Genomic DNA, 14520 nt, shown 5'->3' on the forward strand with positions numbered 1-14520 from the left:
GGAAGGCTTGGTTATATTTGCTAACCTTCTACTCCCCCCTTTTAATATACCCTCTTTGCCTTGGCTGCTAGATATACATCTTTTTATAGTAGTTATAGGTGTGCTTGCCTATATATATATATATATATATATATATATATATATATATACACACACATTCTTCATACATTATTTATTCATGCATATATTTTCTGTTTTTATTGTGTTATGTTAGCAGCATTTAGCTATGATGTTTGGTTTTGTTTGTGTATGTGTGTGTATATATATATATATATATATATATATATATATATATTTCCTGTTTTGAACATTTAAGTAGACTGATGAGTGTTTATGTAGCAGTTCAAGATTTTTATTGTAAACTATACATAAGGTGTATACTTAGTTAACTATGTGGATGGCAGGACTGTTTCAGCTTTTGTTGATGCAGTTCTGCATTAAATTTTTCTAAAAACATCAGTATATTTGCAACACCATGATGAAATGGTTTATGTGTGATGTATATTATACTGTTTAGATATTTGTAATATATAAGTTCTGGTTGGAACATACTAAAAATAAGTGTTAGGTTACTTTAAATCACTTGGTTTCCACTAATTACTTAATTGATGGGAAAAAGGTTGCTAGCAGTGATTGGTTTAACAGTGTTTAAAATGTTTAGGTTTGTGATGGAATTTTATGTTTGATGAAGTGTAGGAGTACTATGCAAAAGCACTTGCATGTTTTTTACTAAATAAATTGTTTGGTTTTATGCTGTGCATGCCCTTTGCCTGCTTGGGTTTCTTGCGTTACCTACCACTGTGTTCAGCTTGTATAAAATACTCTTATTGTCATGTGTTCTTTCCTTAATCCAGTTCCTTCCCTTGGTTTTTTTCTTTTTACTAACATCCATTGAAAACAATTTTATTCCTTTACCTTCTTTTATTTTTTTCTTCATTATCACCTAACACAGCCCATACTGCCTTATGATCTGAAAAAATCTACTCCTTCTACGTCACCTGCCACTTCCTTCACGTCACCTGAATACATAACATAATATATCTCTGTTTTAAAAATTCCGCTTTTGAACATCCACTCTCTACTTTTTCATATTCTCGTGTCCACATCTTATCACTTCTATTATCACCTTTACATCTTGTGTTATTTTTCCTTTTTATTATTTTTCCTTAAAGTCCCTAGTCATTACTCTTGACACGTTTACTATAATATACTTTTTAAATTTTTCAAACATTTTTTTTCTGAAATGTTTGTATACACATGGATTACTATTAGCCTCACACAGTTTGCATTTTTCTTAAGTCATATATCATCACCCTTCCTGGTATCCCATTGTTACAGCCAATATTTTTGCTTTATCATCTTATTAACACTCCTAACCAAGCACACTCTTCATATCCTAGTAACTATACAATGTTTTCCCCATAAAACTTTTTTTTTTTAGTATTTAATTTTAGTGTCTAACTTGTACCCAGTGTAAATAATACATCCATCTTTTTTTCTTTCTGTACCATTGAGCAACCATTGGACCTCTCACTTCATTTCTTATACTGTACATATTTACTGTTCATATTTAGTCTGCAAATGACTAAATCACCCCTTTTACCTCCGTTTTTCCTCCTATTCTTCTTTTTCTCACCTTCCCACCAATCAGTTTAACTTCTTTCTGCTTTTATTATTCCCGTTTGAGTCACCATCTTCCTGTTCTTTACTTGCTAACCCATCATATTATTTTCTGTTTGAGTCTGAATGCCTTCTACAATTAATCCTTCCCTTTGCTCAGTTTTCTTTCTTTCACTTTCTTCCTCACCTACGTCAACCATTTCACTTTCTTCCTGAATACTGTTCTCTGTCTTTCCTCCCTCTCAATTTTTTTCATGTATCTGTTCTTTTTCCAGCACAAAGCAGTCAAACCAAAAACTGGCCAGACCCCTTACATTTTCTACAGAATGGTTTATAGTTTCTAGCAGTATGGCCTTGCTCCTCACATTGCCCACATGTTCCTTTTGTGCATTTCTGAACATATGTTTAATCCCCACAGTAAAAGTAAGCCTTCTAATGGCTCCAATAACTAACAGTTGTTCTTTTTCCATTTGCTATTATATTATTTGAAATATGCTGTAATTTTCCATCATGCATATCCAGTGTAGCCCACATTTCTCAACACCATATCCATGCATTTCTATTAGCATACATTTTCTTTGTCATACACTTTCACATATTGTGAGAAAAAATAAGTTCAACTTTCTCCATTTCTGAAATTCTGAATTGCAATCAGTTTTCTTTATAACTGCAAGTCAAAGGTCTGAAATATAATGTCTTTCCACCCATAAATGCACTGCATTTAAAACAAGTTGAGCTGAAAGTGTTGTTTTATAATTGTTTCTTGATGTTTTTTTTTTAATTGTATGTATGTCATATGTTTAAATTTGTTTTGTTGATCAATGCTAACTCTGTGACTAAACTAAAATTACCTATGGGTATAAAAGGAATTGAAAATGTTTCTAACCTGAAATATATCAAAGTTCTTATATCTTTTATGGTAAATCTTAATTGCAATATAATATAGTCCAACTTGTGTATAGTAGCAGTGGTTTTACTTCTTATTCTAGCCATTTTTTTAAGCTGCTGCACTTCTGCTGTCAGCAAATGCCTCTTTTCATGTTACCTTCCTTTTCCTTGTCTTAATGCACTTGCATGTTTTTTCTTTACTTCATTTCTGCCATCTGCAGTCACCAGATGCAAAGTCATATTCCTAAAATTGATGACTCTGTCAGGTAAACATGCTTCTGCACTTTGAGCTTCTGTAATCTGCTTATCTGCCACATTATCATCTTCATTAACAGGCTGTTCCTGCAGCACTCTATCACAGGACTCTAGCTCACCTTCTTAACTTCTTTTTTTAAATACTTTTATTGAATTATAACTTATAGGCAAATTTACATTTATTCAAAAGTAATCAAAATGTATTAAATTAACAACAAACATATGTCAAATATATTGCCATACATCATAAAACCTAAGCAACATTACATAAATTATTCAAATTGTGCCAATTTTTTTTTAAAACAAGAAACATATTTATTAAGCTATTATTTATGACATAAGCAAGCATACATTTATATAAATGAAAACAAACCACACCAACACAAGCATTTTACATCACAAACAATAACTGACACACTCCCAGTTGCAAACATTATACATCACTTATAATGTACTCAATCATTTTTAGTCAAACATTGTATAGCTCATTTAAGTCCTGCCTTCTTTTAAATCCTCCCCTGTATGTATTGTTCCAACAATTCCCATTTTATTCCTATGTAGTTTGGTCCTACACTTTTCTAAAGATCTCTATTACAGTTGTTTTATCTCTGGTACTATATTCACTACTTCTAATATAGTTGGTTTAGATTTTGATGACCATTTTCTAATAGCTTTTTTGCCTCAACTTCTTTTGTTTATCTTTCCTTCATTAAGTTGTCCAATATCACTTTATTTAAACTGCCACACTCCAACTCTGTAACTAGGATTTCATCTTACTGTGACTCTCTCTCACCAAAATTTTTCAAGCAGCGATGGTTATACTTTCTTCCATCTTGGAATTCCCCAAGCACTAGTGATATCCCTCGGATACCACCTTGTGCTCAGAAAAGAGTGAAGGCCCTAGGTGACCTGGCCAAATTTTCTCTAGTCAGTATGAATAACACCTTGGGTCTTAGAGTCATATGTATACATTATTCTTGCCTAAAAAGATGTCAGTGGCCTAGTAGGATTAGTCAACAAAGAGTAAATAAAATGCATATAATTTGAAATAGTAAAACTCATTTAGGTTTATGTGATAAAAAAGCAAAAATCTCTAGTGAAAATATAAAAATAAATAATATAACATGATTAATTACAAGCTGTCTTCAACATACCTTTACAAACTGAAATGATTTAGATATATGAATAACATACATAACTTAAAAAAGTATAAGTAGCCCAATCTTAAAACCTTGATATGTGCAGTATTTTCTTTTGTGTAGCCACAAAATTTATTGAAGGAACTAGATTAGACAAAATGTTGGATTAGAAGGAAAAATAATTGTTGCTAAAACTGTCACTATAAATGAAAGTAAAGATGGTTGATAACATTTTTAATAAATATTACATAAGATTATTATTGGTTAATTATATGAATTGGAAGTATTCTTTTCATTTCAAACTTGCAGTGGTGGTGCTGCGGTAGCGTTGTCGCCTCACAATAAGATGTTGTCCTGTTCGATTCTCAGCTAAACCGTCTTCTGTGTGGAGACATGCGTGAATGGGCGTACCTTCATTGAAGGTTGTACGTCAGGGCTGGCAACTCGGTACATAAAAATCTACTGCCAATCATTAGAGGACCGGAGTTTCGCTGTGGTGACCCCTAACCGGGAAAAGCCGAAAGATACAACAACTTTTTATTTCAAACTTACAATGTATTTTAGCAAATGATATGGTAAAATATTCTTAATTGTTTCATCCTTTATTAACCGGGTTAGTCACATTAGGCTAGTGGTCTATATTCAAAAAGATCTGAGGTAGTACTTACACTGCTGGGGAACTTCCCCTACTCTTCAGAGTAGGGGGGACACATTCATGTGTAATGCACTTGGTTTCCTGTTTCCATTCCAGGTGCATAGGAGGCTCAGACAAACAGCAAGCATGTAGGAGAAAGAAGCTGCTGCTAATGTTTTTGGTGCTGTGGTGTTATCGGCAAAAATAGAAATGTTATTTGAACAGCTAAGGAAGCTATTGTAATGGAAGGTGAGTTTGAAATGTCATTAAAGGAGGAGAATGTTAAAATAATAAGCAAAAATGAAATAGAAATACAAAAAGAGGAAAATAAAGTTGAAATGGCCGATTTGGAGGAGATATTTCAACGTGATCTTTTTATAACAGATATTACTACAACTGAGTGTGCTGTTAAACCTTCTAATCAGGAGGGTTGCAGGGTGTATATCTAAAGAAATTAATAGATCAAAGTGAACCAGAGAGTGAGAAAGTAATGTCATGTGGAGAGATAATGGACAGAATCCAACAAGATGAAAACCAGGAAAAGAAGAAAATAAACTGTATGCATAGACAGTAAAAGAAGGTGAAAGGAGAGAAATGACAAAGATAGGAGTTAAAAAACTATTGAGTGAGGATAATTAACAAACATAAAAGGAACTAGACAGGTATGAAATGTGGGACAGCAACATTTCACCAGTGGGTGTTGAGCACAGAGGTAAGGGCCTTTATTTGTATTACTAAAGAGACTTTTTGTGACTTTTTTTTGAAGAGGCACAATATGTAGAAAAAATTTCTAGAACATTATGAAAACAAAAAGGATACGAACCCTTGGAACTTATACATTGTTCAGGCAATCAACAGAGAGGAAAAAAATAATATTCGTGCAATTCTGAACCACAGTTGAAAGAAATGATGTAAAGGACTATTTAAAAACTTAAAAAATTTGTGGGTCTCTAACATTTTCACAGTTTAGATCATTGTTCTACAAAATTTGTACAGTAACTTGCTGAGAATCCATGTTGGAAAGATCACTATGCATCATGTTTATACAAAATAAAGTATATTCTTCCATCTCTCAACGTTTAAATATAATACAACTGCTGTCTACTAGTTCATTTCATGAGTGCTACAGTGCAGGTTATGCAATAATAAAAATGAACTTCAGTTTTCAAAATACAAACAAGCAATGGCAGATTTGGAATGTATACAGCATTGCTTTACTTTAAAAGTCTATGTCAAGCTTGTTGTGATAGTATATGTACCAGTGTCTCTTAAAACATTTAGATGAGGTTATCTACCAAACGGATGGTATGAACAAAGCATGCTTCAGTTCAGGAAGCATTCACTATCTGTTGCATATGTAAACATACATTCATTTTGACAGCTTTTTCAATGTTCTGGCTTTGCTTTGGATCACCACACCAGTTCAATGTCATGTTTATCGAAGTCAGTGACTTTCCCACATCATGGAAATACAGGTTGGCACATGTGCATAAAATGATGATAGAAACAGAGATGTAATAAATGAGATATCTGAATTTTGGTTCCAAATCCCCCTGGCGGTACCACCAAATAAGAATGCCTGCAGAAATACAGTTCAAGAATATGCACACAGCAAAGAAAACATTCAGAGGATGCGGAGGTAAATGAGGAAAGAATGCACTGATTAAGGTCACCAGAAAAAGTATAGCAGTTATTCCACCTAAAATCAAACTGATAATTCGATCCCTTGCAGAGGTTTCCCCAAACAAAGGCCGGCTGTCTAGACCACTGGTGCCATATGTCCTAGTTATATAGTCTTCCATTGTACATCACGGAACAGCTCAATTGTACAAATGAAACATTCCTATACACAGATAACCCTGAGTGGATGAAAGACTGAGGCATATAATCAAAAGATAATCATCACTGGTACTGGAAATTATGGCCTTCTGCCAAGTAAACAAAGCCACTAAGTCTTCCACTTTTTCCTCATGATGTAGTCCTTTTCACCATAGTCACCAACCAACCACTCGCATTCTTCCTCGGTTTCCTTTAACCCTTACCGCAATTCGCTGTATTATATTTAAACGTTGAGAGATGGAAGAATATACTTTATTTTGTATAAACATGATGCATAGTTATCTTTCCAACATGAATTTTCAGCAAGTTACTGTACAAATTTTGTAGAACAATGATCTAAACTGTGAAAATGTTAGAGACCCACAATTTATTTAAGAAATAAATGCAAATAATTTAAACTATTTAAAAACTGTATGTAGAGATGTTATGGATGTTACAAAAATATATGACAACAGAGGTTTATGGGCTGGGGGGATGGGAATGCAGTGTAAAACTGAGAATGGAAAATGACAAAATTGTGCATTTAATGAGTGTAATTAATATTGAGGGGAATAAGGGCATGGTTAGATACTAGGGACCACCAAAGACATGTTTTTTTAAATGTGGTAAAAATCATTTAAGTAAGAATTGTGATAAAAGAAAATGTTTTATATGTGGTAAAGTTAGTCATGAAGCAAAGAAATGTGAACAAAAGTGTGTAAAATGTGAAGGAATAGGATATTCATGGATGAACTGTAAAGCTGTAGAAAACCATACACAAGAAACAGAACTAAACCAAGATAAGGGAAATGTTATACTAAACACAGAAGAGCCACAAAAAGAAAACATGGATGAGAAAGGTGTAAGATTACATGTGAGAGATGGTATGAATAAAACAAATGGAAAAGAAAGAGAAATAAAAGCAGAAGTTAGCAATTCAAGTGAGAAAGAGGGAGAAGAAATGGGCAAAAGTGAGAAGTAAAAATTCTGTAGGAAAAGAGTGAAAGGTAGAAAACGTAAGTTTAAAAAACGTATATGTGGAAGAAAACAAAAAGGGAAAAGAATAAAAAATATATAACAAAAACTTATCCTTTTAGTGAGAGTCCTATCCATCAATGTTAATATTATAAAAAACATTCATCATAGGGTAGGAGTATTAGAATGGTGTAGAGAATTAGATATGGATATTATAGCATTAATAGACATAATAATAACAGAAGAAGAAAGCATACAAATGAATTATCAGAAGATAAAGTTATATGAAACCTAGGTAATGGAAAATGTGCAGGCATAGCTATTTTATGTAGAGAATGTATAGAGATTATGGATTATATAATAGTTATGATTGGAAGAATATTAATATTAGACATAAGATTCAAAAACCAAGTTTACAGAGTGATTACACTTTATGCATATACCTTACAAAAGCAAAGAGAAATAATGTTCAGAAAAATGTTAAATTATGTGAGTATATATATGCAAATAATAGTAATGGGGACTTTAAGTGTGATTTAAGACATAGGCAAAAAGAAGGAGTTGATGATAATGTTAACTCAGACATGATCAAAAACAGTAAAATGTATTTATGGGAAAATAAACAATGGACATATAAAAGAAGTAACTTAAAAACTGAAAATGATTATTTCATAGTATCATAGAGTTTAAGCATAATACATCAAGGGTGTTAACTAGCAGGATTTCCAAATCATTTAGCTACATGGATAGAGATTCAAGAAATAATAGGCTACATAAAAAGATAGAGGAGTAAAAAGAATTAATGAATCAGAATTAAATGAGTATATAAAGAATATATTACAGCAATTATGGCTGGATCACATACATATGAGAGAATTTTAGATATATTAGAGATGGTGGATCAGTTTCAAAAGATTATATAGAAAAGAAGTATTAGTATGGCAAAAGACAAAAAGATTACTAGACAGTGATAAATGTAAGGAAATTAGTAATCAGATGTTTAGAAATATAGTTAATAGAGAATAATTTATAAGAAAAAAGAATGCTGTATGAATTGAATCAAGAAAACATTAAACAATGTTATTCAAACAATGATATTTTTTACACAGAAGAAAAGAAGTAGCACCTTACGTCAACAAAATAGTTAAAGAAAATAAAAATAAGAGAGTTAAGAAATGAAAAAGTATGCAAACAGTTAAGAAACACATTCTAGACATCTTTACTATATGTGATACTTTAAGGGAAAGTAAATGGGAGTTAAAATAACTGAAGAAGATAAGAGGATGAAAGAAAAGATCACAATGATGAAACTTAAAAACATGCTAAAACAGTAAATGTAGAAGCAGCTACATGTTTAGATGGACTTAAATACTTAATATATAAAAACATGCAAGAATGGCAAAGAGAGTACTTTTTAAAGGTGCTAAATGAATGGTTTGAAAAAGGGATAAATGATGGAAAAAATATGCATAGGTATCATGAAAATTATATGGGAAAAAGGAAAAAGAACAGATATAAAAAACTGGAGACCATTGGTATTAAATTATATAGATTATACAATTTTCATGAAAATAATAGAAAAAAAAAAAAGAATAGTAGACAAAACAAACTGCTGTCTGAAACGGTCTTTGTAATGAAAGAGAAAGGAAGTCAAGGACTTTTGATGTTGAGATTTAGTAGATGATGTAACTAATCGGGGAACAGAATTAAAAATATTAATAGGTGATGTGAGTAAAGCCTTTGATAAAATTCAACATGAAGCTCTAGGAGGATTAGAGTACAATGTAAATAAAAAATAAACATTTTGAAATCTGTATACAGTGGAAATAAAGTTAGATTAGTAATCAATGGATGGTTAAGTGAAGTGAAATAAAGAGTGGTAACAAACAAGGATGCCTGGAAAGCAACATCTTATTTGCACTAGTTATGAATGCAGTGGTTACTAAAATAAACTTGACTATTGAGAAAGCTAAATATCATACACCAGAGGGAATTCAGATTATTTAGTATTAGCAGTTAAAAATGTAAATGGATAAGTATAGTCATAGAAGTACTCAACAAAGAATTAAAAAAATAGGATTGGGTATTAATAAGGAAAAAAGTAAAGGACTGGGATTTTCTGAAGAAATAAGAGGAATTAAATTTAACAAAGAAGAAATAGAAATTTTGGGAATTATGTTTGGAATAGAACAGCTGAGGGAGACGCAATGGAAAGATATGATAGTTAAACTTTGTAACATCTGTATATTTTGGAGAACATTTAGGCTTTCATACATCTGAAGAATTATGAACATGAAAAAGAAAAATAGATTTAATATGGTCGAATATCTATGCAAAGGAGAAAGGAAAACTAATCAATATTAAAAGAGCAGCACCAAAGATATTTGAAGAAAATTACAGGCAAAGGAATCCAGACACAGAAAACTTTACAATACAAAAACATAAGACAAAGAGGAAAAACAGAAAAGGTGGTTAGTAGTAGTGAAGAAATTAAAGAAACAGAAACTGAGGTTATGGAGTATCTGCAAAGTGAAAGATTCAGTGTAGAAAATCTAATTCAGAAAGCACCACAATGGGATAGAGTAATGGACATCTAAATTAAGGGGAAACCAGTGGAATGGGAAGCAATTGGTCAGGTGCCATATGAAAATATTTTGCAGCCTTCCACAGGAAACCAGTATAAATGTTCACTTGAAGGGAAGGAACAGGAAACTGTGGAAACGCTGGCACAGTCAATGTTGAGGAGTGATAGGCCAGTGAGTTCCCATATGACAGAGCAACAGATGGCACAGGATGAAATTGAAGGTAATATGCCACAGGAAGATGCTATAGAACCTTCTATAGAATGCCCCGCAGGAAACAGAACACAAAAAAATGTGCCCTCAGTTTAGAAGAAAATGAGCTAAGAGAAGAGTTGCTTGATTTAATAGAGATAAACATATTAAGATCAATGAAAGAATAGATTGTAGAAGGTCAATTAAATCCCAAAAGTCAGAAGTTTGATAAAACAAATGAACACAATAAATAGGACTGTCCATAGAGATCCATGTGATATAACATAAGTAAACAGAAGATATTACTGTGCAGCTAAATTAATAACTGATAAAACTCTACCGCAAGAACACAGAATAATGAGGAAAGAAAGGGGGAGAAGTTGAATACCATCATGAAAGTATCAAACAGAGAAAAATATAAAGCAATTAAGACAAGAAGTGTCATTGTTAGAAGAGTATATAAGAGGGAACAGATCAACAAAAATACTTAGATGTGATAAAAGCAATGTGCAGTATTAGAACAGGTCAGGATCTATCATGCTCTATTGCAAATAAACTAAAAATCTCAGTGCAGGCAGAAAAACTTATTAGATATGCAAATAAATATAAAGGAAAAATACAAAATAAGCAGTTTATTAATGACCCAAAAAAAGTTTTATAGAGAATTAGGAAACATGGTAAAAAAAATTGAAAGACCACAAAAAAAGAAGAAATAGATACATTTTGGAGAAGTATTTATGAAGATCCTGTAGAGCATAACTAAGATGCTAAATTGATAGAAAAAGTAAAAGAAAAAATAGTTTAAAGGTACAGGATATGAAATGGGATGAAGTAACAACCAGAGAGATAGAGGCTTTTCTTAACTTTGTTTCTAATTGGAAAACCCCAGGTCCAGATGCAGTACCTAACTTCTGATTAAAATTATTTTGACACAAAGCACTGATACTCAGGCAGTTCTCCCCATTTGTTATTCCATCCTACTCGGGAATTATCCTGTCCATTTCCATAACTCTCTGGACAAGCGGATGGGCCCTCTAAAGCCTCACAGTCTTCAACACAAAGCGCTGATACTCAGGCTGTTCTCCCCATTTGTTATTCCATCCTACTCTGGAATTATCCTGTCCACTTCCATAACTGGACAAGCGGACGGGCCCTCTAAAGCCTCACAGTCTTGGACACAAAGCGCTGATACTCAGGCTGTTCTCCCCATTTGTTATTCCATCCTACTTGGGAATTAGCCTGTCCACTTCCATAACTCTCTGGAAAAGTGGATGGGCCCTCTAAAGCCTCACAGTGTAGGTGGCAACCTGCAGTTTTTATTTTTTACTACTTTGCTGTTCAAAACAAGTGATTATTACTTATGCATCAGTAGTGCCAGCACACTCGCGGATATACCCTGAGGCCATTAACCCCACCCCCATTTATTGGCTTCTCTATCTCACTTATAAGCCTGTTCGGTTACCATAGTTGGCATTACCTACATATGCCACTAGATGGCAGTAGAGTACTGAACACAGTTTCTGGCTCACGGCTAAGGTTTTGATACGGCTGACAACATATTTTAGCCAGGTAACAGCCCACCCTTTCTGCCGTACAACAGCATAACCTCCCTGAGCATTACGGGAGCAGAAGTCATTCTCAACAAAGTGACTATTTTGTTCTCCCACTTACCAATATTTGATTTCTGCCAGCTAAGCTAAAACTCACCTGATAAGAACTGTCCCAGTATGATTTACTGATTGGTTGTATTTGGTGTTTCACACTCTTGCTGGCTGGCTCCTATTTCCTCTTGCAAATGGGCAAAGGGAGTTTTTCCTCCACCCCCTGGAACATGTGCTGTGTCCTCCCCCAGCCCCTTTTTTACTCATACAAACTTTTTAAATGTTTGGCCGCACTCGAGGCGCCATTTTTAAAATCCCATTTCCCTAACTAGGATGTCTCCGGTCCTCCGCGTGGTGTGCTTGCTCATAAGTGTAATTTCTGCTACCTTCTGTATTTACTTGTAGCACAGAAATGTTTAACTTATCTCAGCTCAGAGAATAGTACTGACCACATAAACTGTATTGTAGATATCTGTTATTTGTACTATTAGCATAGATATCTGTTATTTGTACTATTTAGTCTATAAACACTATTTTAGTGGAGGTCCTGACCTTCATGTACTACTGTTTTCTGTATGTGTTAAGGGTATGTTGGCAAATATGCATTTAACCCTGCGAAATGAATTAGTCGTACATTGAACTGCTCACAGCTAAGAAACTGTTTAACACCTTTGCTGTCTTGTAGAATCAAGAGTATAGTAACGCTGTTTCTGCCTGTTACGGAAAACTTTACTGCTGAACTATACATAACCTAAACTGCTTCATACCATTATTGTACTTTAGAACACTGTAGAGCTGTTTTCCACGTTTAATAGAATAGATTTTTTAAGAGTAATACAGCTATTTTATCTATACTTGCCTGTTAGACAGGCAAGTGCATGATTAACTCCGTGCATGCTAGAATTAAGTTGTTAATAGTTATTTTTTACATGCCTGCTACACTCTGAACTGTTACAACTGCACCCGCTATCACTCCTGTTTTCCTTTCTCCCAAACAATTCTTACTTCTCCTGGCCTAGTCTGCTCTCTTCCCAAACTGCTCTTTACTTTCCTCCCCTAGTCTCCACCTATACCCAGCTCCTCTTCCCCATCTGTGGCCCTCCTGCTTTCTCTCCTCTTATTTCCACACCCTATTCCAGTGATTTTAACCTGTTTTCCCCCTTCCGTTCTTTTACAGCTTGGACACAAAGCACTGATACTCAGGCTGTTCTCCCCATTTGTTATTCCATCCTACTCGGGAATTATCCTGTCCACTTCCATAACTCTCTGGACAAGCGGACGGGCCCTCTAAAGCCTCGCAGTTTAGGTGGCAACCTGCAGTTTTTATTTGACTACTTTGCTGTTCAAAATAAGCGATTATTACTTATGCATCAGTAGTGCCAGCACACTTGCGGATATACCCTGAGGCCATTAACCCCCACCCCCATTTATTGGCTTCTCTATCTCACTTATAAGCCTGTTCAGTTACCTTAGTTGGCGTTACCTACATATGCCACTAGATGGCAGTAGAGTACCGAACACGGTTTCTGACTCACAGCTAAGGTTTTGATACGGCTGACAACATATTTTAGCCAGGTAACAGCCCACCCTGCCATACAAGAACAGCATAACCTCCCTGAGCATTACGGGAGCAGAAGTCATTCTCAACAAAGTGACTATTTTGTTCTCCCACTTACCAGTGTTTGATTTCTGCCAGTTAAGCTAAAACTCACCTGATAAGAACTGTCCCAGTATGATTTACTGATTGGTTGGTATTTGGTGTTTCACACTCTTGCTGGCTGGCTCATCCCATTCCGTTTGCCCTGCGGGCTCACTCCACTCCCCTACTCTACCCTCAAATCCCAACCACCCCCAGAGGCCCTAAACTTATACATCTTGGCCACACCTTCCTCTACATCCAACGAATCAGATACTACCACCACCCTGCATAAGCAGCACCACACCCCTTACTCCACGTAACCAATCACAGCTCTCGCTACCTAGTATTGCATCTCCTTAGGCCCTCCTACCTACCACTAGATAGTACTCTTCAACCAATTGTATCCACCATGCCTTCCACAACTACCTCAATTTTAACTAAAGTACTACTCACTGCCAGACTAGTATCTGTTATAACCTCAGCCTATCAATTAACCTCCTTTGAACACCTATATTACCCCCAGTTCCACTACCCACCTAAGCAAATATCCACACAAACCCTCACTATCTCCCACAATAACATAAATATAATATCTGCACCTACTTACATACTTGCAAAGTTCCACAGGCTGTCCCACATCAAATACTATAATCCCTCAACCAAGAAAGCTCAGTTTCTAAGTAATCTACATTACAAATTGCACATTCTAAAAATACATTCCTTACAAAATGGTGATATCCATCCTAATCCAGGCCCAGCCAATGTCCTACCTTCTGATCTTCCTACCACCAATCCCGCTATCACACTCAGCCCCAATAAACTCCCCAATTCACTCCTGATAGCACATCTCAATATCCAAAGTATCAATAATAAAGTTCCTCATCTCCATTCTCTCTTACACATATACTCTTTTGACATTTTATGCCTCACAGAGACTTGGTTAAAGCCACAAACTCAAGATAATGAAATTATCCCACCAGGATATAATATATTGAGGCATGATTGTAAAAACAGAAAATGAGGGGGAGTAGCAATTCTTTTCAAGGATGGGCTTACAAGTTACCACCTCACCCTATAACCCACCTAAAGATAGTAATGCAGAAATCCTCATTTCAAAGATTCAGCTAAATTCTAGTAAATCCTTAAATATCATATGTATCTATCTACCTCCTGGGTC

General features: G+C 34.6%; 1 protein-coding gene across 1 annotated transcript; it reads right to left on the reverse strand.

Moving 5' to 3' along the window:
* Positions 1 to 5626: 5626 nt before the first annotated feature.
* On the reverse strand, positions 5627 to 6605 carry LOC122808739 (transmembrane protein 243-like). Its single transcript, XM_044079746.1, has one exon. The coding sequence runs from the start codon at positions 6336 to 6338 to the stop codon at positions 5865 to 5867; it is 474 nt and encodes a 157-aa protein (XP_043935681.1). The 5' UTR covers positions 6339 to 6605; the 3' UTR covers positions 5627 to 5864.
* Between the last annotated feature and the right edge of the window lie 7915 nt (positions 6606 to 14520).

Source organism: Protopterus annectens, chromosome 8.part0 (assembly GCF_019279795.1).
Source record: "Protopterus annectens isolate FY-2018-M chromosome 8.part0, PAN1.0, whole genome shotgun sequence".
In the NCBI taxonomy this organism is placed as follows: domain Eukaryota; kingdom Metazoa; phylum Chordata; order Ceratodontiformes; family Protopteridae; genus Protopterus; species Protopterus annectens.